At 39.8% G+C, this 23,684-nt stretch overlaps 1 protein-coding gene across 1 annotated transcript in view; it reads right to left on the bottom strand.

Annotated features, from left to right (window-relative positions):
• Positions 1–23,684, bottom strand: part of COL4A1 (collagen type IV alpha 1 chain) — a 123,014-nt gene that overhangs the window by 60,179 nt on the left and 39,151 nt on the right. The window contains exon 2 of the mRNA XM_065677937.1: positions 10,770–10,820. Within this exon, the coding sequence (XP_065534009.1) occupies positions 10,770–10,820 (51 nt within the window). The remainder of the gene's footprint in view (positions 1–10,769; positions 10,821–23,684) is intronic.

Genomic DNA, 23,684 nt, shown 5'->3' with positions numbered 1-23,684 from the left:
ACAAAGAGCAACTCCAACAGCTGCCAGGGAACAGCACTCTCCAGTCATGCCCACTCTGCCATGATGCTAGTTCTGCCCTCTCCTTCCCTCTTTGCTCCCTCCCTGGTGACCTTCACCCGTGGGACTCCTTCGGTCAGTTAAACCAGCTCTCAGGCTGCACTTCAAGGTGGGAACTATGAGATGCAATGACTTAACAGTGCAAAAGCCAATGCCCATACAGAGGGGCAGAAGCTGTACTCTTGATCACCAGATGATGGCATCTCACCCAGCTCTGGTCTCCCACTCCTGAAAAGATTACTCTTTCAAAAGTGTCTTTCTTGGGCCTTATGAGTTTACAACACTGGGGAACCTGTGCAGCTTGATACAAAATAAACCCCAAAATAGTGAATCTATCTGTATAAACATTTAATTAGAAAGCTGTTCAGGTTTCCAGTTCAGGGACTGAGCCTGTGCCTCTGCCTCCTAAATACAAAAGAACTGAAGTTCTTTTGTATTTACTTTTGTAAAGTAAAATACTTTCCTTTTTTGAAGGAAAGTTTTTCCTTTACTTTTGTAAAGGAAGAACTTCTTTACTGTAAGAGTGACAGAGCACTGGAACAGGTTGCCCAGGGGGGTTGTGGAGTCTCCTACACTGGAGATATTCAAGGCCCGCCTGGACAAGTTCCTGTGTGATGTACTGTAGGTTACCCTGCTCTTGCAGGGGGGTTGGACTAGATGATCTTTTGAGGTCCCTTCCAACCCTTGGGATTCTGTGATTCTGTGATTCTGTGAAAGTACATGGGTGGATATACAGTGTGTAAATTTGATTTAGAGGATGAAAAATAAGTAAAATAAGCTAAGGAAGTAAAATCAACATGCAAAAGTCAGTCATGACTACACACTCAGCCTCCATTTAACCAGAGTCAAGCAACTGGTTGCTTATCGGCATTATGCAATTTCAGTTAAACCAGCTATATGTAATAGCCCCTCCCTACATAATTTATCAAGCCTCCTTCATCTAATTCCTCTTCTTGCTCACCCCATAGTTATTCCTCATTTTCCAACTCCAGTAGTCAGTTTTTTCAACAGAGGTGCCCAAATTTCACTTTTTAGGACTTCCTGAGCCATGTACACACTTAAGCTCCCAGTGTTTCCTTATATGTGAGTGTCTTTGGCTGATGTATTTTTTGTGTAATATTTGAGTCCAGCGTAGATAAATGGTTACAGATCCAGAAGCAGCCAGGATGCTGAGAAGAAAGGTGTTTGTACTTAGAGCAAAAAATTATTTTGATTATTTTCCCTGCATTACAAAAAAATAAATAGAAAAAAGGAAGAAAAACTGACTGAAGTTTAGTGAGGCACATGCACCTTTCAGTCACTCACAAATGATAGCATGTATGACCCCTAGTCTGAACATTTTATAAGCCAGGAGTAGTCTACCTCAAAGCAAGACCGAGGGCATGGTATATGAAGGACAAATATGAAGACAATACTAACAGACAGCAGAAGCCAACAGATGAGCTTTATTTTCAACTGTGGAAGTCTGCTTACACAAAGCCTGGCAAGGTAACACTAAGGTATGTGGTTCATTGTCTTTACATTTAAATTTTTCTTGATTTTTTTAGGAAAAAAGTAAAAATAAAAATACAGGTCTCATGATGTTTCAAGAGGAAGTCATACAAACCTTTTACCAAAGGTATGCACGGGGTTTTCCAAACCTTTTTTCTCTTTTAATCAGATTTGGGTCAAGGAGCCTCCTCCCCATCATTTAGAGCCACCCTGGGGAATAGAAGAACCTCAAAAAAGCATAAGGGAAGGGGAGGTTTCAAGGACAAATGAATTTGCAAAGAAAAAAAATAAAAGGAAATTCTACCACCTGGAGACAGGTTGAATCAAAAGGGTGCTATATTTCCCACCCCTTCTAATCATCTGTTGAACTCATTACGTCTGAGTAACTCTTCCTTTGTTTTATTGCACATTGTGTTAAATCACTTCCAGTGTTGAAGGTCCAAGAATATAAGAGGTAAAAATGCTCCACGCCCTTCCTTATTCATTAGTGCAAATTATTTAGCATTTGTTTGCATTTGGCACTGTTTAAAGGCTCGCATTTAAAGATGAAACAGCAGGGGAAAAAAAGAAGGTCTTGAACTTTTCAGGTTTTTTTACTTTATTTTTGTTCAGACCCTAGACCTGGAATGAAATGTGACATTACATGCAAGTTTTATTCTCTTGGCAAAGGTCTGTCATGGACATATTTACAGAAAGTAATCTCTTCCATAAATAGTAAAAACATGGGCAGCTGGTCCTGGACAGTACAGACGGCAATAAACGTTCTCATAATGAAGTAGCTCATATCTTAGAGAGTACATGACAGACAGTACTATTTGAGACAGTAATATTCTAGCTGCTTTTTGGGGTTAGGTTAGAAATGGCATTTCTAAAGTTTTAAATATTTTGAATGTTGCAGAAGAGTTGCTTCCTGCAAAAGCTAGAGGAAATATTCTGGCTTCTGATCTCACCACCCTCTACAACTGCATGTCGGTCTCTTCTCCCAGGTAACAAGTCATAGGACAAGAAGAAAGAGCCTCAAGTTGCACCAGAGAAAGTTTATACGGGATATGAGGAAAAAATTCTTCCCTGGAAGGACTGTCAAGCACTGGAACAGGCTTCCCAGGGCAGTGGTGGAGTCATCATCCCTGGAGGTATTTAAAAGACGTGTACATGTAGGCTTAGGGACATGGTTTAATGGTGGACTTTGCAGCATTAGGTTTACAGTTGAACTCAATGATTTTAAAGGTCCTTTCCAATCTAAAGGACTGTGTGATTCTATGATTCTATGAAAATACCAGAAGGCAGATAACATTGTGCCTCAGAAGTGTAAATCATTGTTTCTTCACTTTAATCTCTAGAGACTCTTTACTCAACCAGATCCACTGCAGAACAGACACTACAATATAATATTTTTGTAGTACCTCCAGGCTTGTTCAGCTTAAATCAATTAAGTTAACAAGGATGCAGTAAGCATTAATAATAATGAAAACTAGTATTTTCCTTATTTTGATATTTTGCAGGATATTGCTGCAGCATCATTTTCAGTGAATGCCAACCAGAAGCTGATCTCCTGCTTAGCAAGTGACCTTAAGGTCACAAACCCTAAACTAGCACAAAAGAAAAGAAAAAAAAAAAGTTAAAAAGAAAAATAAAAAGGCAAAGGATGCCCGCCAGAGAACAGGAATTCCGTGATGTCTGACTGCCACCCAGAGGAGCCAGCGGAGAAGTGACACAGCTGCGGGATGAAGGATGATGCTAGGCAAACGGCTCAGGTCTTTCCCCCCAGCGCCACCCGCACCGGCGTCCGCATCCTCCCGGCCCTTCCTGCCCGCCGCGCCTGCCCAAGGAGAGGTAGGGTGCAGAGACAGTCTTGCTATCAAAAGCTTGTACTTTATCTGCATCTGGAGAATGTCACTTTTACAAATGCTACCTTTTTCATTTATTTCCTGACGTGAGCAGTGTCCCTCAGTTCCCACGCCCTGGCATCACTATAAATTCATTGCATTTAATACCTAAAACTTCCTAAAGAGATCCCTCTGGAGGAGTTTCAAGAAGATGTGTGTGTTTCTACTGGACCTGCAGCTTTCATCTCCACACTTTCAGACAGAAAGGAAGTTTGAGTTGAAGATCTGCAACTGTATCCTCAACTCACAGATCTCACTACAGGTGCTGCATACAGCACTGGCTTCTCTCTGTTCACTGCTCCACAACACCAGCCTTTGGTATTCTTCCCTTTTCTTCACTCAACTCCTGACACTGGAGTCAGAGGGCACTTCAGACTGCGCCTCTGTGCTAGAGTCCCTCTCCTCCATTAAACCCATTTGCTTTGCAGTTCTGCAGCATTTTTGCTCGGTAGGCAAGCAAACCGTTCTAACAAAACTAAAGGTTACCAAACCTCCTCAAGGCTTTTAGTATTCTGCTAGCTACCCATGAAACAGTTTTGATGCATCTTTTTACAGTCAGTAACAGTATCAAACGAGAAAAGAGTGAAAGGACATCCGATTTGATGCCAGTGCCTGGGTTCACCCACTCAACTCAGTATTTACTCTAACTGTGCATACTTTAACTTCGACACAAACCTTGGTAAGAATTATTTTTGTTGGCATATAAAAACATTTAAAAATGTTGCAGATGAACTGCAGTGGAAGCTGGCACATGTTTTCTTTAATAGCTAAAATTTATGGGTAGGTTTTGCCTTTCCAGTTACAGTTGAACCTTCTAAGGGATGGAAATATGATTTTCCAGATGGGAATCTAAGTTGCTTGTCCCTTGGCTTTACATTAATTTTGCTTTTCTTTTCCTGTTAAAGTTGATATAGAAGAACATTTTCCCTGTTACTGAAAGCTAATAATTATTTTCACCATTTAGGTGAACTTTGCTATGTTATCTATAATTCTTGTCAATACTACCACAGAGAAAATGTAGGCAAAGACTGATTATTAAGTGCCTCAAGTATTAAGTTCTTGTGTGGGAACTGACATATCACAGAATCATCAATTATAATAGCTGGTTTGGTCTGAGATCCCCAGCAAACACAATATAAATTGAATTGCAGAATGATTTAAAGAAGCCTGAGGGATAAACTACGAAATGTTGCCATTGCTATGCCATTTGCTGTCCCAGACCTGTAATCTATATCCACAAAAAACTGTCAGTATCACAGAGCATTAGTGGGCAGTATGATGAACGATGTACAAACACAGACTGTGGGTGCTGTCATGCATACGACCAGATACTCAAGAACTGCACACTGCAATGTAAGTTTAACAATCACTGTGTAGTTGGTATATAATGGGAGCATGATCCTGTTTGCATGAACAACATTTTAAATTTGGGAAGACTTCAAACTACATGCAGGTATTGCACAGGGATTGTAGCAGCTCCACTTCCAGAGCATGCAGATCTCTGATGTGGCAACCTACTGGTCTTTTCTCATCTTGCTTTGATCTCACATTTGGGAAACTTTACTGACTTCATTGGATGCTTACATGCTTCAGATCAAAACAAGGCCTTGCAATCCTTCAAGAAACCATAATGCAGACATATAGTAACAGTTGTACAAATGTAAAATCAAACTCTGTGAGGTCAGAAAGCATGTTTTGTTTCATGAAGAAATCCCTGAGCTTATTATACCAACACCTTTACGAGCAAAGATACGCATCTGGCAACTTAAAAGCTGCTTAAGAGATTGTATTATGCCAACTGACATATCACTTTGTGAAAACCTTTTGAAGTCAGCTCTGAAAACTAAATATGAGCATACCCCATCACACAGTATTACTGGGATATCTGCTTTTATATCACTCTTTCCAAAGAGGTAAATTCATCAGTGTAATCCACTAGTTTGTGTTAACCAAAGACACATTCTCTACTGAGTGCAAAAATACATCTTAATATAGAAAATGTTGCTACAGACATTCAATCCTATTTGGACAACCGAGACAAACGATCCCAGTGACAACTTTAAACTAAGAAAATCTGACGGATCCGCTTTGCAGTTTACAGTTGGGAAAGTGCAGAAAACTTCCAATATTTAGCATATTCCACTCAATATAATTCAAGGTCTTTTTACATCTTATTCTTTTCAAGAATAGCAGCATTGTTTATGTATTTTCTTCATGAAACATAGGTATTCTTTTTCCCTGATTTGAATTAAAAGCATTACTTTTTCTCTGCATGAAGGGCAAATCAATAAAAATATACTAATGTCAGTGCAGAACTGACATAAACATTGTGACAATGGCCTAATTTTCAAAAATAAGAGCCACAAGTATCCTTGTAGAATATCAGATCTGCAGCTGATCAGTATCTTTGCTTATTTTATTACAGTCTTCTGATTTCCCCCTTTCAGGAATTATTAGATGATTTCATGTTATCTATTAGATACAAACTAAAGCTGCAAACACAATCTTTCCTCCCACATTGCCTGTCACCCTTCTTGTTAACTTTACGGCCTTTTCTGGAGTATATTACTTAACTGTAGTTTCCTTAGTGTCCTCAGTTCATAGTCTTTCCAACTTGCACATGAACAAGGGCTAGAAATGAGATTAAGTTCCCACAGCAGCCACTTAACTGGAAACATTGAGCAAAACTATGGAAAAGCTTATTAAAACCAAACAGTACCAATGGAAAGTATTGAAAAATTAACATTCTTGGTAAAAAAAGAGTGTTGATGCTGCTAGCATAGGTTGAATATGAAAGGCACAGATCTAGTGATTATTGATTCACTCCACTAAAGGAACTGATTTGTTGCCCTTTACTATATTCTAAAGGAAGCTCATAATTACTTAATACTGATTATCCCATTGACTGTCAGAGTTTCTCTTTAACAAGGGTTTTTCTATTGGTTTAACTTACCAATATCATAAATATTTTTGCTCTATCTTTTGATACCTAAAATGCCAAGAAAAGCCTTGAAGGCCTTCCCAATCTGGTAAACCTTAGAAAGACCCAAGCAAAACCACATATATAGGAACACAGTCCACTGGAACAGTCAACTCACCATTGCACAATCCCCTGCAGACAGGAAAATCGTGCACAACTTTCAAGACTGCAGAATTACAGAAGAGAAAAGAGTCATCCTGCTAATGGGGGACCATAGAGGCGTCACAGTAACTGTCAGCCTAAGCCCGTAACAGAGCTACCTGGCTGCCAGGCCCAAAAACACCTCAAGCAAAGTCAGTCTGTGTACTTCCGCAGTCAATGCAGTCAATCCACACAGGGATGATGTGCTCATCAAGGTAAACAGAAGTAATTCTTATGTAGGCGTAATAATATAGAGTCTCAGAACAAGGCACTAGGCAAACAAAAATATGCTAGTATAAAATTATTTGCTGAAGTTTTCTTACATCTCATACCAAAAATGTCAAAACCAGCAGTTACATGAATTAATTCTATTTTTATTTTCTATTTTCTTCCAGAATGTCCCAGCAGATATAAAATTTTTTTAAGTGCAATATTTCATGTCCAATGACAAAAATCACATTTGAGACTTTTATGACTTGAAATCTTAATGGATAATCGAAAGCTGAGATGGGAATCATCGTAAGGCATTTATATTAAAGAATGAAGACTTATACTTTGATGCATTCTAACTGATAAGCATTAGAAGATTAATCACTCTGGTTTAGTTACAGCAAAGTTCCAATGTTGACTCTGTTTATGTATGTTTCTGATATAAACACATATAAGTAAAATGAGTGCAAATGGTCATGAATGAGAGAATGAACATTCCTGGAAAAAGTCAGTGCATGGAGAATTTTACTTGGCTCTATAAAGTCTTTGTTCTAAATGGTAATTAAATGCTTAACATGCTTTTTCTACACACATTACTGGCTAGCACTTCTTATCTCCACAGCTGCTTGAAACTGTTCTCAAAATCTAGGTAGGCATAAAAGAGAAAATACAGTTTCTGCCTGCTTCTGAGTAACTCAGTAAAACGCAGGCAAGCATTCAAAACTAATCAGCTCAAACAGATCTCACATTTGTAGTGAAGTTGGAAAGAACAGTCAAGTTATTATGCAGAAAACCAAATAAAAAGTGTAAGAGGAGACTAATGAAGATTTTCGGCTAATCTATCTAATGAAAAACACCAAGGTATTATTTATTATTTTAGCAATATTACATTTTTCTAAAAATTCTGCACCTATTGTTCAGTAAATACGTGATACTTGACACTATATAGCTTAAAATAACAGCCTGATGTTCAGCTTAATAATAAAGGCTTTATGGAATAAGAACCATCTGTTCCAATTACACTCACTTTCTGAAATTTTCTGAAAGGAATGAAAACCCTTAGACTTTGTCAATTATATGCCCTTGATAAAGTATGAGTCATCTTAAAGGAGTTTGGCATAGAGATACAATTTTCATGGAAACAGTCTAATGAGAGAACATACTGAATGTATTCTAAATATGGCCATCCAAATGGTCATATTGACTAAAAGATTCTCAAATGCAAGAGAAAAATATGGCAATATAACTTACTCTTCCATGTCTGAAATGCTGACAGGCAATATTTCTTGGGAATTTAACAGCTTTTAAGCCACATACTATTTTCAGCACCTTCTGTGGTGAGATCATTAACACGATTATTTGGCCAAATGTATTTGAATTAAATCTCACCCCCAATTCATAAGGTCTGGAACTTCTTCCCACACTGTGTGTGGAAAGAAATGTATCTCCAGATGTTAATAATTAAGGCATTAAAGGGTAAACCCAGTACCCACTTCCGCAGCTCCTGAAGCTCCCATGGTAGTGAACTGGTGTGGTTACATTGCTGAAGAGTGTGGGTGGATTGGAAAAGGCCTTTCAGCATTTGTGCAGTTTTGCACAACATGGAAGACAGATCAAAAGGGTTTCCAGTGTAGGCAACATGTTGGCTGGGGATGGTGTTGGGCAGGATGAATATATACTTCCCACGCAAGTGGCTACACGAGAAGTGGAGAGCAGATGTTCCCTAATGTGGTCTCCTGGGGTACCCCAACAGCTGGGCAGGGCAGCCCTCTTCTAGCCTGGATCTTGGCAAGGATCAGTCTTTCTAATCTGCCCCTCTCTGATTAGACGTATATATTTACGTATATTTCTGAGGTAGCAGGTACCAGTACTGATGTGCAAAAAAGCCATTAAATGCAAAGAATCGGATGAAAAGCTGCACTAGGCCGAAACAAAGGTGGAGGCAGATGTTTTCAAATAAAACTCAGTTTTCTGTTTAAAATCCTAAGTATGCATTTGAAAGCCTCAAAATGTCACCATAATGAGCAAGCATTATTATCTGAATCAAGTTACTTTTAAATTCACTCCAAAATACCTTCAAATACCTTCCTTAAATGTTGTTTTCTAGGTGTAACTATTCATTCACTTGTCTAAATGTCTCTAATGTCAATAATTAAATTTCCTACACAGTCTGAAAATATGTAAATATACCATTACACACACATTTAAAGCTAGAGAAGTTTTTGATGGAAACCCATTAGGAAGAGCAAGGCATACTTGTTGGACAAGTTTGCACGAAATCTGGAACTTACTATGACTTCTGTTGCTATGGACTGATATTTTCTCTCTTCCACATTTTAAAATAGCCTACATTAATTTGAGGTAGTTTTGGCTTCTAAAATATCAGATAAGGATCTATCTACTTCAAGGAGAACTTTTTGAGACTCTCGACTATACAAACGAAAAATGCCAGCAACAGCTCTAGCAAAGAGTCATGATTTCAGCCAGAAATAAATGAAGCCAAATTATTTCCCCAAACTACAATTTTTTTAAATTATCTAGCTACAAGATGCTGGCATACTCTAAGAACTGAAAACTAACGGCTTTCAACAAGAGAGTTATAACGTAATCTCTCTCTCATTCTACAATGATTTATTTGTACTTGTTACTGAAAAACAAGATCAAGATATCAAGGAATAAATTCAGAGTTCCAGATCTTTCCCAAATCTTTGTGCTATTTATTTTTAATATATAGCTGCCCTTTATTAAACAGATACTAGCGGGCCATTAAAACATCTAAGAGGAATTTCGAGTCTCTTTTCATCTGTCTCACAAATTAATCCATGTTCTGTTACAAAGAAAATTATCTTTGCTTGGTTCTCCAATTAAGTAATTTATATTCCTTGTTCTAGAAAACACTAAAGAAAAGCCAACAACAAACATTCTTAAAACCTTCATCAGTAAATATGCAACTATCACATGTGAGATAATGTAGAATACCAGCTGTACCTTTATTTAAAAACCGCGAAACAAAAAACAAACAAACCCCCCAGATCTTCAAAGCACTCCTTTGATTGACCTAAATAACCTACCTCGAGAAATGTTCCCACTGCAATCACAGTATGACAAAACCTTTGGATTGCACTAATTTATAATTGTAGATAATACAATACATGTGCATGCACAACAGAACACACTGCAGATTGAAATCTCTACAGCAAAACTGGAAAAGATAAGGAGAGTGATTGAATGTCTATGCTATTTACAAAAGCAGGTAATTTACAGGGGGAATTCATGGAATGCTTAAGTACACTGTATTTTTTCTTCACTCTTACTGCTTTAAAAGAAGCCTCTAAAGTGCCTTTTCTGTTTCACATACAGAAAGTTTGGATAGCTGAATGGGAACATTAAAACTCAATTGCAAGCTTCCTCCAATAAGTTTCAAGTATTTTATTTTTAAACTTGACGTGCAATACTTTTCTGTATTTAAGTTGATTATTAACCTACTTCTTCCTATTCCAGGTCATTGCCTCCCAGGCCTAACCCTGGTCAGGGTGAGTTGCTTCTGATGCATCACAGACTTCCTGGAGAGCAAGCTGCACAACTCATTGAGGGGAGCATTTTGTAACTGAACTGCTAGCATTGCTTCCAGAGGTGCTCGGGATGTCAACCCTGCTATCCACTGAAAAGACTGGACGTGAGGTGTAGGAAAGGTGAGCGTGCTAGGCTAGCTTCCCACTAAATGCGGAAAAAGGGAGGGCACAGCCAAGCACTGGACTAGGAGCTTCACCCCACAGTGAGGGTTTTCATCTGTCTCCCACCCCTGGTCCTCCTGCCCTCTGCTGCTGCAGACACTGAGCTGGCTGCTTTTCAGAAATCCTGCTGAGGGTCATTTGGCCTGGCCTTGGAAACACTCCGTGTCAGGGTGTTCACTGAAACTAATGGCTCACCTGCCTCCCAGTAGATCATACACTGTGTGGTTTAAATAAGCAAGATAATGACGAAGAGAGAGCTGACTTACTCACCTTTTGCCCTTTTACTCCACTGCAGTCACATTTTCCACAGCCGGAACAACCCTGAAAATGAAAGACAAATTGAGAATTAATTGTCTGAACTGGATGACAGGCAGAACATACCACAATAAGCCAGGGATGTCAGCAGTACCATGCGGAGTGCAAGGCTGGTCAGCATGGCAAATGTTCACTTAAGCCCAAAGCAGCACTGCTAAATTTATATAGACGTACACTTCTGGTTTCATACCACGTCCAGTAAGAGATGCCTTTGTAAAAGAAGAAAAATACCTGCTATATTTTTTAACCATATAAAACTTATATTACTTCTAAATCATTGTCTTTAGGGTCACCATTTAAAAAATAACTGATTTTTATGGAATACATACATACTCTGCATCTAGCAATACGAATGTCTCAATTTAAAAGTAGGTTCTCCTCTAGGATACTACAGTCACACATTCAAAGCCCAACAGAATATTTAAAACAAAATCAATTCAACTGTAGAAGCATCTCTTAGGTCTCTGTTAATAAATGGCTTGCATTCTGCATAAATACTTAAGCTCTATAAATATGTGCCATTGCTTTGAGGAGAGAGAGATGGTGAAGCTGCAGTTCATGATTTATCTTCTGTGCTTAAGAAAAATATCAAACCTGAAGAATATGTTTTGTGTTTCTTTTCCAAATATAAAAACCATCTATACCCACTGGGGTTTTACCATGAGATTTCTTAATATTGATTTACTAATTTTTTTCAGTAATTAATTGCCAATCTTCAGCTACGAAAAGAAGCAGTTTTTACAGGAAGTTAAATATCAGTATAATTACCACAGTAAACTGTATCAAGAAGTATGCCTGGAGGTACTTTATGAAATCAAGTCAAACTGCAGCCCCTCAGAGAGCAAACTGCTCCTAATGGCAAATATTAGATATTGAAGCAGTTGTTAATGTTGTTTACTGGCCAGGCAATATCTAACTCCAGGGTTCTGGTCCTATTTCTTGCATCTACCACATTTCAAGTAATCTTTTTTCTTTCTTGCCTTCTATAATGAATAACTGCAATCGTCATTATGATGGGAAACCTTCCACTAAGTAAAAGCACATTCATTGCAGTAGGAGAATGCATAGAAAACATCAATAAAAACATAATCAGTTAAATTATTCTCCAGTAGACACTGTAGAGATCCTTGTTTTCTGAAAGCCTTTCCTTATAACAGCACAACCTCAAGGGTTTTCTACATTAGATAAACTTGACACTGGAACAAGTTGTCCAGAGAAATTGTGGATGCCCCATCCCTGAAAATGTTCAAAGGCAAGGATGCACAGCACCTTGAGCAACCCGGTCTAGTGGAAGGTGTCCCTGACCGGGCCAGGGGGCTCGGAACTAGATGACCTTTAAGGTCCCTTCCAACCCAAACCATCCTATGATTCCATGACTTCAATGACATAAAAAGCCACTCATTTTTTTGCAAAACATGAAAGGCTACATCTGAGAGAAGTCAGATTAACTGATCCAAGTGTAAAAGCTTTCAGTCACTTTGTGTTACCAAGTATTTCTGTACACTTAAGTGCACCTGGGCTACTCCCCACGTTTCCTCGTCATTATCAAGAAGCAACTGGTGAGTAACTCAGCAGTCTATTGCTTTTGCTATTATCATGCCCCTCAGAAACCAACTGGGAGGAAAACAAACAAAATATTTATATCACTGAATATTGCACCAACGCACACAGGCTAATTCAGCAGTTTCATTACGCCATTAACAGGAAGCAGCCAGGGACAGCACTTCTTCAGAGTCAGCTCTCAGCACAGATGCCGGGCACCTGTCCCTCCACACCTGTGGGCTCCACAGCCTACTGGGACCTCAGTACTTATGGGAAATTGAGAAAAAATATGCCTAATCTATTCTGAATTTGGAAAACCTCCAATGAGAGACCAATAAACATCATCGCTCCAGAAAGTTAAATAATGTAGCAAGATTAATAAAAAAAAAATAAATATTGAAGACTGTCTGATAAAACTAAGGTACCAGCTCCTGAAAAATAATGTTGCTTTTGTTGAGATACTTTTCTTTTAAATGTAGATCCACTGAATTTGTTGTTTGAAGTCAAACTTTCTCCACATTCACATAAAAATAACCACATTTTCCCTCTTACATTATTACAGCACGTTGCCATGTTGTATTACAAATCCACAGAAAGATGAAAATTTATTATTTACTGCAGAAAGAGAATTAGATCAGAAAATGATGCCAACTCATGCTGCAATGCCAACTCAGTACTGACCAGAAGGGAAAAGTGCCACCCACTGAATAATCAACTTTACTCCTTGCAGTTACATGGTTATGCCTGGAAAAACATTGGGCCCCCTGTTTAAAGAAATGACCCAGTGTGACCTCTCTTAGTTTTTCAGACCTGATAAGATCACGGTTGGAGGACGCATGCTTGCAGCTCATTCTTCCTCCTTCAGCATCATGTAGAATGTTATCAGTTTTATCAACACATCCCTTAAATTCAGAAGAAGTCTGTTTTAATTGCATCTGGGAATGTAATTAAAATACGTCATTGAATCATTATAAACATCTGTTTTCAAGTTAATCCCCACATATTTCCTTCAGCCTGTTATTTAGCATGCACTGTTTTAGAAAAAAAAAAAAAAGCCTGTTATTTATTTTTAAGTTGAGGTTTGTTCTTAAGTTTAGCATGGCCAGAAGAATGGACTTGGGCTTTTCCATCTCTTTTTGTGCTTCCAAAAATGATACTGTAATACTCTATTTTTCCTGTTTCTTAAGTCTCAGAATAACCAAAAACAAGGAATGTAAGAAGGTACTGAGCATCAGGGACCACAGCTGCACAAGGCCTGATGTGCAGGCAAGTGCTGCAACCTGCTATGCCAGAACAGGCCACCTGCCCTACAAAACTCTGCCTTTATTTTACATTAGCATCGTCTCCCGCTATCACTGACTGTAAGCTTTGCATACAAAATTCTGCATATACTGGGATGAAATACGAGCTTTTTCCTTCTGGTCATCTTGGAAGATGGGAGGGCACGACTGCAAAAAGCTTGTGGATCAAAGGTCAACTTAAGGAGGTCAAACGGGCATTTAAGCAATATGATACTGGTTTAGAGGAAGATGGTTATAGCAGGTACAAGAATCAGGGTCTCTGTTCACCTAACCCAGTGCAGGTACAAATATCTCAACCAGTCACTGCAGCCTCCCTTTATTCAATGGCAAAAAAAAATGCACACTTTTGTGCTGGAATCCATCTCACCTACTTTGGATGTTTGCTTTCAATGTAGATGAAGCATACCTTGGAGAACTAAGTGGTGGAGACTGAAATTGGCAGATTGAGCATGGGGTATGCAAGAGAACAAGGCAACAAATGAAAAGTGTATGGGGAGGATCTGAGGGCTAGAGTTTACAGACAGAATGGGGTAATAACAATAGCTCTTCATTCCTCAGAAATCATTAGAAATTTAGTTGAGTATCTTTTGAACTGTGAACCAGGAGATCTGCATTTCTGGTACTCACTTAGGAATGACTTAAGAACCCTACACAACAAGTCCTAAGTGGGAAACTTCACCCTGAAGGAATAATCATCACAAGGTAAGTAAGCTGAAACTATGCAAAATTATTGCTTATTTCTAAACTTCTATGATTTAAAATCAGTATCATGTTATGAAGAATTCATTTCATGATTTCTTGCCATACATGACTAGAGATAATGAGACAAATGGAGAGAAATAGTTTTGTCCTATCTCCCAAACATCCTCTTTTAAACAATGTCAATTACAGAGTAATCCAAAGATTTGGGCCAGGTGCACCATGATACCTCACCTACTTTACATGGTAGGTCAGCATTTTTCAAACAGCCATAGCTTCCTTACACCACAGGCTAGCCTCTCATATAATACTTGAAGAAATTAATTTTATCTTATTCCACCCACAAAATATCACTCAGCCCAGAAGCAGAAGCTCATTTTAGTGATATTAATGGCTTCATTTTTTGACAAGCATTTCCGTTCTGTTTCATTCTCCCAGACTGTCTGCAACTGATAAGCTTAGTGAATCATGCTAGCAAATCAGTATTAAACTATAAAAAGATTATGTCCCTTCAACATTGTGCATACAAATGTGCTACATGCAGACTGTTTGCCTGAAGAACAGCAATTCATTTACTATCATATTAACTTATAGTTAAAAAAAAAGTGTGCCTAATGAATGGGCACCCCAACCCAGACCTCTAACTTTCATGAATCACGTACAGAGATTTAGGGTTACTAAGCCCCGTCAGTGACAGAGCTGAGAAGGCTTCTAATAGTTGTTGCAGCAAAACGAAGAAACTCTGCACTGCAGTGAAGCCTGTCAGACATCTGCCAGATTGTAGCTGCAGACTTCTGTTGCGTTTTGCCCTGTTTTTCCATGTCTAGCTACTTTCCTGGCATTAGAGGACTACTGCTTGGAACAGCCAGATGAGTAGCCTAGGAGGGAAACAACTGCCGTATTTGGAAATGCACCATTTCTGGAGGCTACAGAGATCTCCAAAAAAACACAAAAGCTAAGTCAGTTCTTGGACATTCCACTCTCTTACAGAAGTGCATTTTTCAAGACAAATCATAGTTCTCTTTCCCACAGCATCAGCTCAGGCTCTGCTTGCTGAGTTTCAGTTGCTGGGCTGGCTACCAGCTTAGCCTAATTGCATAGGTATCAATCAAGTTCAAAACTCACCCTTTAAAGAACACATTTAAGCAAGAAAATTAATAGAAGTCTCACTTCTATGAGTAGTAGTCAATTTTTCCTATCTAAAATCTAATGTCTTTCAAATGACTGAAAATCCTGCAAACAGGTGAATAATGACTATTCACAGTGTTTCTAATTCACAGCTGAAATGCTTCAAAAAGTAATCATACATGTTTCATCTTGTGATTTATTCATTATAAAATGGCATTTTCTGTTTAGAAATGGCACTTAAACTGATGATGTTTTCTGATTAAAGAGTATAGATTTCCCATTCGCATTGCTCTATTTTGAACTCCAATTTGAGCGGAATTCAAATACCAGTTTCTAGTTGAAACACCAAGAATATCTATGCCAACAGATGGGCATTTGACAGTGACAGCCTTAAGTCTCAGTGCCTTCCCTCCACAAAATCCACCCCCTTTCACCCCTATGTTACCCTAGTCTGGACAGGGAAGGCCAACAGAAATTTATCCCTGTGTAGCAAATGCTGTACTTCTTCCTAAGAAATATTCACGTATGAATAACTCATGTAGCTGTAACAAGAGAGCTGGATCAATGATGTCTTCAAGTTTCACATCCCACCAAATACAGAAATAGGGAGGTGATGCCAACTGCAGGACACTTATCTTGCATTCCTCTCATATTTTCTTCTCTCTTCAGAATGTCAAAATAGCTCCCTGGCCGTATTGCTATTCTTGTCTTTACCCTTTGGATATTAATGCATTGAATTAGTCAAACTGCTCTTTTGTGTGTAAAGTACCATTAGAAGAAATCACTGCTATATTCCAGTGCACCTTAACATTTTTCTTAACTGATTTTGCAGCCCATTAACAACTTTAAAAAAATGATGTTACTAAAATTTCTGATTTACACTTAGAATAAAGAGGATAACAAAAAAAAATCCAGACTGTCTTGGCAAGTTAGCAAAATTCAGTTATGTTCCCCTATAGGAGTTCATACAAAGTAAGGTGTCCTGGACTGATGATTTGAAATTCCACTGTCAAAATGATTCATGAAAAGGAACATCTGCCATGCCTTCCTTTTCAGGACTTAGAGCAAAGAACAGAAATTGAGCAAATTTCTCCCTTCATTTGTAAACCCATCAATTTCAGATGTCAATAAATAACCAAGAAAAGGAAACATTTTATTATTTTATAATCATAGAATGGTTTGGGTTGGAAAGGACCTTAAGATCACGTAGTTCCAACCCCCCTGCCATGGGAAGGGACACCACACACTAAACCATGTCGCCCAAGACTCCTCCAGCCTGGCCTTGAACACTGCCAGGAATGGAGCATTTACCACTTCTTTGGGCAACCCATTCCAGTACCTCACCACCCTCACAGTAAAGAACTTATGCCTTATATGCAACCTGAACTTCCCTTGTTTAAGTTTAAACCCATTACCCCTTGTCCCATTGCTACTCTCCCTGATGAAGAGCACCTCTCCGGTACCCTTGCAGGCCTCCTTCAGATACTGGAAGGCTGCCGTGTGGTCTCCAAGTAGCCTTCTCTTCTCCAGGCTGAACAGCCCCAACTTCCTCAGCCTATCTTCATACGGGAGGTGCTCCAGTCCCCTGATCATCCTCGTGGCCCTCCTCTGGACTTGTTCCAGCAGTTCCATGTCCTTTTTATGTTGAGGACACCAGAACTGCAAACAATAATCCAAGTGGGGTCTCACAAGAGTAGAGGGGCAGGATCACCTCCTTTGACCTGCTGGTCATATTTCAACCTCCAGCTTTACTTCTCTCCCAAGTCTTTTTTCTCTCTCATCAGAAAAAAACAAAACAAAACAAAACCAAACCAACAACAAAACAAAAAAAAAAAAAACCCAAGAAAACAACCCAAAACACCCAAACCCAGTTGGCAGCTTAATATATTTTTTTTTCTTCCTTTTTTTTGGGGTTTTTTTTTCAGCAAATCATGGGTAGACTTCAATTATAACTGTTCAGGGAATTCCCTGAACCAAGGGAAGGCTTATTGGTTTTACAGCTTTCACCCTCTAGGTCACCAAATTCAGGTCAGCTCTAGTCAGCAAACACTGGGTGTTTCTGTCATGTAGTAGCTATTTAAAGTCCTTGGTTGTGTCATTTCAGTTTTCTGAAGCTCCAGTATTCACAGAGCACAGAAGAACAGAACCATTCAAATTTACATATGGGATATCGCCTGCTTCCATGTCCCAGGCCAGGTGGCAACGGCTCTCCCCTAAGTCCAGAGTTATATCTGCTAGGCCTATGTAAGTATCTCAAATGGCATCAGATGCTTACGTTTAAGCAAGAGAAATAAGTGCAACCCAGTAATCTCAAAGGTTCAAACTTTGCACAGATAAGAAGAATTAAAATGCGCATTCTCCTGAAGACCTCCTTTGGCTTCAGGCTGATGCACATGAGGAGGACAGAAGGAAGCAGAAGTGGTGTCCACTCATTTCTGTCAATGCGGAGCTGTTCTCCTAATAAACCTTCTAGAAGTACGTTTAGACCAGATGAAAAATCTCCTGGAACAAACCTGCCCAGTGGAAAAGCATGGCACTTCATGGACAGCAGTATGTCAGAGCATCAACTAAGAATCCTTGTTAGTCCAAAGGGAAACTTCAAGCGAGTCTCAAATTACCATACAAATAATATCTGAAAGAAATGGCAACTTACTGTCTGAAATACCACTCTGCATGGTGAAATCTGAACTAATTACAACAATCTTTATAGCCTTGTACAATTTTCAGAAAATCCACTGATTTTAAGAAAAGCTCTACAGAATATAATCAGAAAAAAAAAATAAAATCATTATGCTCTTGGGACATGGGGGATGTTTGTAGCTTTTGGCAGGGTTTTTCCTTTTGGCTGTGGGGAACGGGGTAGGGTTGTTTTGTTGTTGTTGTTTTTAGTATTACCAGAATCATACAGGATGTTCATACAAAAATTGCAGACAGACCACAGATTCTTATCGGAGATGTCCAGTGGATTTCAGCTACTCAAGGGAACATTACTTAATTTTAAAAATCTTAATATTAATTATTTCAGACAATATTTGTTTTATAAATTAGCATCAGTCAGACGTACTTCACTAAAAAGAAGGGAAGTGTTACAGAAGAGAGTCACATCTTCTTAGTCAAAAGAATACCAGATTGCTGGAGCTGAAATGTTTTGTTGCTGGGACCTCATTTCTGACATTCTTTTCCAAATTCCCCAGGGGTCTGTCCTGGAGATAGGGTCATGGGAGTCCCCTGAAAGCTGCTCTGTGAACAAGACTTTCCTGTTGGTGATGTGAACGTCATTTTCACAAAGCAATGCAAATCCAGGGGGCTTCTAGGTAGTTCACAGGAAATATAAAGTTATTCCTGTTGTTCCATATTTGGACATAAATGACATTTAAAGCAACTGTTTCCTCTAAGTACATTCTTTTACAGGAAGCTCTGGCAACAATCAAGGTATTTGCTTACTCAGTGAAAATTTCCAGAATATCACGTTATACTACTCAGTTCTGCACAGCTCAAAGCAGATAACTGGTTTGTGAAAACTAACGGCATTATCATTAAAATATACAGCCTCCCATCACCATTATCTACTAGGAGGTCTAATTCCACAGACTGCCAGATACTGCTTAGCTGTCAGCAAGCAGAGAACATTGTATTTACCAAGTGAGCATTGGTCCAGTAGGTTTTGTATCATTTTCCTATTTAAGAACTCTACTTTCAGTTATATTTTCAAAGAAGTGACAACAATTCCAGGTGTCAGTAGGATCCTCTGCTGTTACAGTCACTGGTGGTACCAACAGTTAAATTTGATTATGGTAAACACTGCCAATAATCCCCACCTTACTCTTCTACTTCGTGAATGGGCACACTGGATCCAGGCAATACAGGTGAGGAGCTCCCTTTTCTCATCGTGCTAACTTAAAAAAAAAATCTAAGGAAAACCTGTTGAAGAACCACCATGGCTGGTATAGAACTTACCATCCATCTCATATGCAGCTACTCTGGAGCATACAAAGCAAACTGCTCCTTGTCCTGCACAAAGCAGGTCCAAACACCCTGCTCACTAATGCATGTTTTCAGTATAACTAGCAGTAGCTGAAGGGAAACCAAACATCAAACTTCATTCCTCTTCAGGAGGCAGAGAGATTGCAGACTAAAACAAATTACAGAGTTTGTTTTTCTTGCTGCCTTCCAGGACAGATCCTCACAATCACATCCAGCACCTACTAGAGGCACAAGGCTGGATCCAGCAATAACTTGGCAAGATGGAAACAGTGTCATTATAATGGTATCCCGTAACAGCTGCCTCTGCCAGTTGTGTCCAGTGATGCCAGGGGGACAGGCAGCAGTCTCCTTGCTGTCATCTCATTAAACCCACATCTGCAGGGCTTAACTGCTTTCTAAAAACACCTCAGAGCTTCTCTGGCCTCTCTGCCTTCGGTGCTCACCACACATCCCCATTTCCACAAGCAGAAGGGTACCCATAATAATTCTCAGAATCATAGAATGGTTTGGGTTGGCAGGGACCTTAAAATCATTTAGTTCCAACCCTCTTGCCCTGAGCAGGGGCACTTTCCACTAGACCAGGTTGCTCAAAGCCCCATCCAACCTGGTCAACTGCCATGGATGGAGCATTTACCACTTCATTGGGCAACCCATTCCAGTGCCTCATCATCCTCTACAATAAAGAGCTTCTTCCTTATATCTGAAAGATATAACCTGAACTTCCCCTGTTTAAGTTTAAACCCATTACTCCTTGTCTTACTGCTACTGTCCCTCATGAAGAGCACCTCTCTAGCATCCCTATAGGCCCCCTTCAGATATTGGAAGGCTGCTACGAGGTCTCCAAGCAGCCTTCTCTTCTCCAGGCTGAACAGCCCCAACTTTCTCAGCTTGCCCTCATATGGGAAATGCTCTGGCCCCTTTATCATCTTCATGGTCCTCCTCTAGACTTGCTCCAACAGCTCACGTATGGATGCTTGATGTGGTTGAAAAGCCTGCCCCAAAATGCTCCAGCAGGCAGGCAAAATGCCACACCATGCCACACAAACTAGGCAGAGGCTGAGGGAGAGGCAGAACTGGCCATCAGCCCATCAAGTGATGAAGCCCCTCTTGGCCAACCCACACCTTCCAGCACTTCCCCCTGGCCCAAGCCAGAAGCAGGACCAGGCTGAGAGGAAACTGCCATGAAGTACTCCCTCCTTCCATCCTCTCACACGCAGCAGCCCTCTCTAAGTAGCACTTGGGAACACAGGAAGAGGTGGCTGCCAAAACCAGAGCAAGCCCTCATGCTCACAGGCCAGTCCACTGGAAGAAGGACAAACCACAGCAGTGTGGCCACAAGCAAAGCTGCTTTGCTGTGGTACAAATTCTCAGGAAGTGGAGAAGAAAAATATCCCTCTTAATGGCCATGTAACTGCCTTGCTTCCTTGCCCATGGTTAGCAAGACATGAATGCACAACCACTGTTTTAGGTACCAAGCATTACACCTAGTACAGCGGTCTAGACATGGCAGTAACCACCCACAGAGCCAGCCTGTGCACACTGACAGGGGCCACAAAGGACCCAGGACTATCCCTGCAGCTGCAGGGCTGTCATCCTGATGGACAGGCCATTTCTTTGCCACACAAACTACAGTCATGCCTAGGTCTTCCCTTTAATAACCAGTACTCGGCTGGCCGTTGCAAGACCCTGTTACTCAGAGGAGCACCGTGAAAGAGCGTATCTGCAGGAGAGATGCAGCCCTCCAGCACTGCAAATCTCATTAAGGCAGTTTTGTAAACCCGAAGGCAAATGAGATGCTTCAGGAGGGATGTGCAGGAAGCCAGTGAAGCCATTTTGCAAATATTTACAGCAAGTCCATGAGCAGTGCTTTCCCTTCCCTTAACTGATAAACATGAGCATTAACATAAACAAATACATTTAAAAGTAACAACTTTAAAACAACACAGCACTGGGCTTCTTCCTTGGCCATACTTGCCTAGACTAAATAAACGGAGAAGTGAAACCCTCTTAGTTGGGATGATGCACCAAAGAATGTGAGAAAAGCACAGGAAGATAAACTGGACTTCTAAGTTTGAACACCCTCCTGCAGCGTGATTCATCACCAGTGGAAAAGGTTGTGTGTACATGCGCAATATTGGGCTCAATATTGTCCAGGACGCCTCCTGTTTCCATGTCACACACCCTGCATGAATGTTGTCCATATGCTCCTTCTTAGTCCTCTGCTCCCCATCACTACTTCCTTACCCTTCAGCCCTCCCTGAGCCTGATTTTTCATGGCTTATTAAACAACGTAGCTTTAAGTGGGTATGCAGTACCTGCAGCAAGGACAATGCATATGCACTGGCAGCCACTCCTCAGGTTGCTCCCTGAGGCTGTACTTGCATGGCATAAACATCCCCAATGCACAACTTCATCTGACAAGAGGTGGCGCAGCATCCTGTTAACAAGATTTGCCCCTGTGTGTCAAATGCTGCAGCTTTTGCAATGAAAACCTTAAGGGAAGTCCACACTGACCTCCATGGCATATTGCAAGTGTATATGACTTGTCATTAAAATCCTTCCAGAAGGACTCTGGTCAGATGGATTATTTAAAGACTATCAAATTTCACTAGACTGCATGCAATTTTTATTGCATGAATTTATCAGAACTGTCTAAATTACTTCCTGATTAACACTCATTTCATATGAAGTTGTCTTTTCTTTTAAAAGAAACCTCAACCTTTAAAAAAAATCTGATAACTAAATAATGAATTAATAATGATTAATATAAACAATGTTAAATACACTGTATATACTTCACAACACTAGATAGGAGGCTAGGTCACTTAGCTCCTCAGTAACAGTGGAAAGAGGAGCAGGTGGTAGTCTCACTCTGGCCAGTGGACTCGGCCAAATAAGACTGTCAATGAGCAATTAACTGGTACATTTTAAGAACCTTATAGTATTGTGAAATAGCAATAGTAACCACGGCAGTTCAAATTCCTTGTCAAACACAGGGTTTAAAAAGCATGTAGCATGTTTAGTCTTCTTAAAAGCCAGCCAAAATATACACAAAATTTCACTTTATAAGCCCATTTTTCTTCCCCACAGATCTCAAAGCTCTTCCAAACGGGTTCATCCTACGGCAATACCAGTGCTAAAGTAAAAAAGCTGCATTTAATTGCTCCAGTGAAAGATTTCAGCCAGTTGTTGCAGACATCCAGTTCTAGAAACTGCAGCATCACAGGAAGGCCTAAAATTGGAAGTGTATTACGTAAAGTGAAATCTGTTCTAGGCATATTTGTATTATAACCCTACCACAATTTATGGACCAGAAGTTTACCCTATGTTTTTTTCTCAAATATTTTAACAAATCACAAGTCAACCATCTATGTGGGCATCTTCTCTTAAGTTCAAACTTACAACTTCAGTCCACTTAAATTAATAATTTTTGCAGTAAATTATCAGTCATTTATCTATTTGGACTGCTAAAAAGGGGAAGCATTGCTTTCTCTGCTCCTTATTAACAGGCCACTGAATTCCATCTGCTCACAAGGATGCCATTGACTGTGACCTGCTTTCTCTTCAGGGCACACCAGTATCTTTTCCCCTAAAGACTGCACACTCCAGAAACACCTCACTCCTAGTTACATTTCAAATGCACTACACCATATTTAAAGATCCCAGATGGCCATGGCTGCAAGATATATATATATCTTAAATGCAAAGCTCACAGTTTTATGAAAGCCCTTGCTCTGTAAAGAAATGAAGACTCAACTACTGCTCAGAAGTACAAAGAAGACCAACCAAAAGCCAAAACCCCCATTTTTTCTTTCCTCTTTATTCCTCTCTGAGAAGCACCAGCTAAGTGGTAACACTCAGGGACTTGTCCAAGTGGTGTGTCCTTTAAGAAATGGTCTAGAGACAAGAAAACAGAGGAAAAAATACCAAACCAGACTGCAATCCTCAAACCACCTGTAAAGTTCAGCAACCTGACAGGTAATTGAGAAGCAACCCTCAAATCAGTATTCTAGTTCATAAGCCAACACCCATAGTTTAGGATGGTTTCTACCTCACTTCATCAGAAAGAATGAAGATGAACTTTACCACAACCTAATTTATGGACTCCAACATTCTGAGAATTAGGAGTTACAGAGAGGATTCCATGTCTTCTGCTACCTGATGGGCAGAACTATCACCACACTGGGATGTAAAAGCTAGGAATGACTTGTATGAC

Source organism: Lathamus discolor, chromosome 4 (genome assembly GCF_037157495.1).
Source record: "Lathamus discolor isolate bLatDis1 chromosome 4, bLatDis1.hap1, whole genome shotgun sequence".
Classification (NCBI taxonomy): domain Eukaryota; kingdom Metazoa; phylum Chordata; class Aves; order Psittaciformes; family Psittacidae; genus Lathamus; species Lathamus discolor.
The sequence above is the reverse complement of the archived record's forward strand: the minus strand, read 5'-3'. Positions and strand labels throughout refer to the sequence as shown.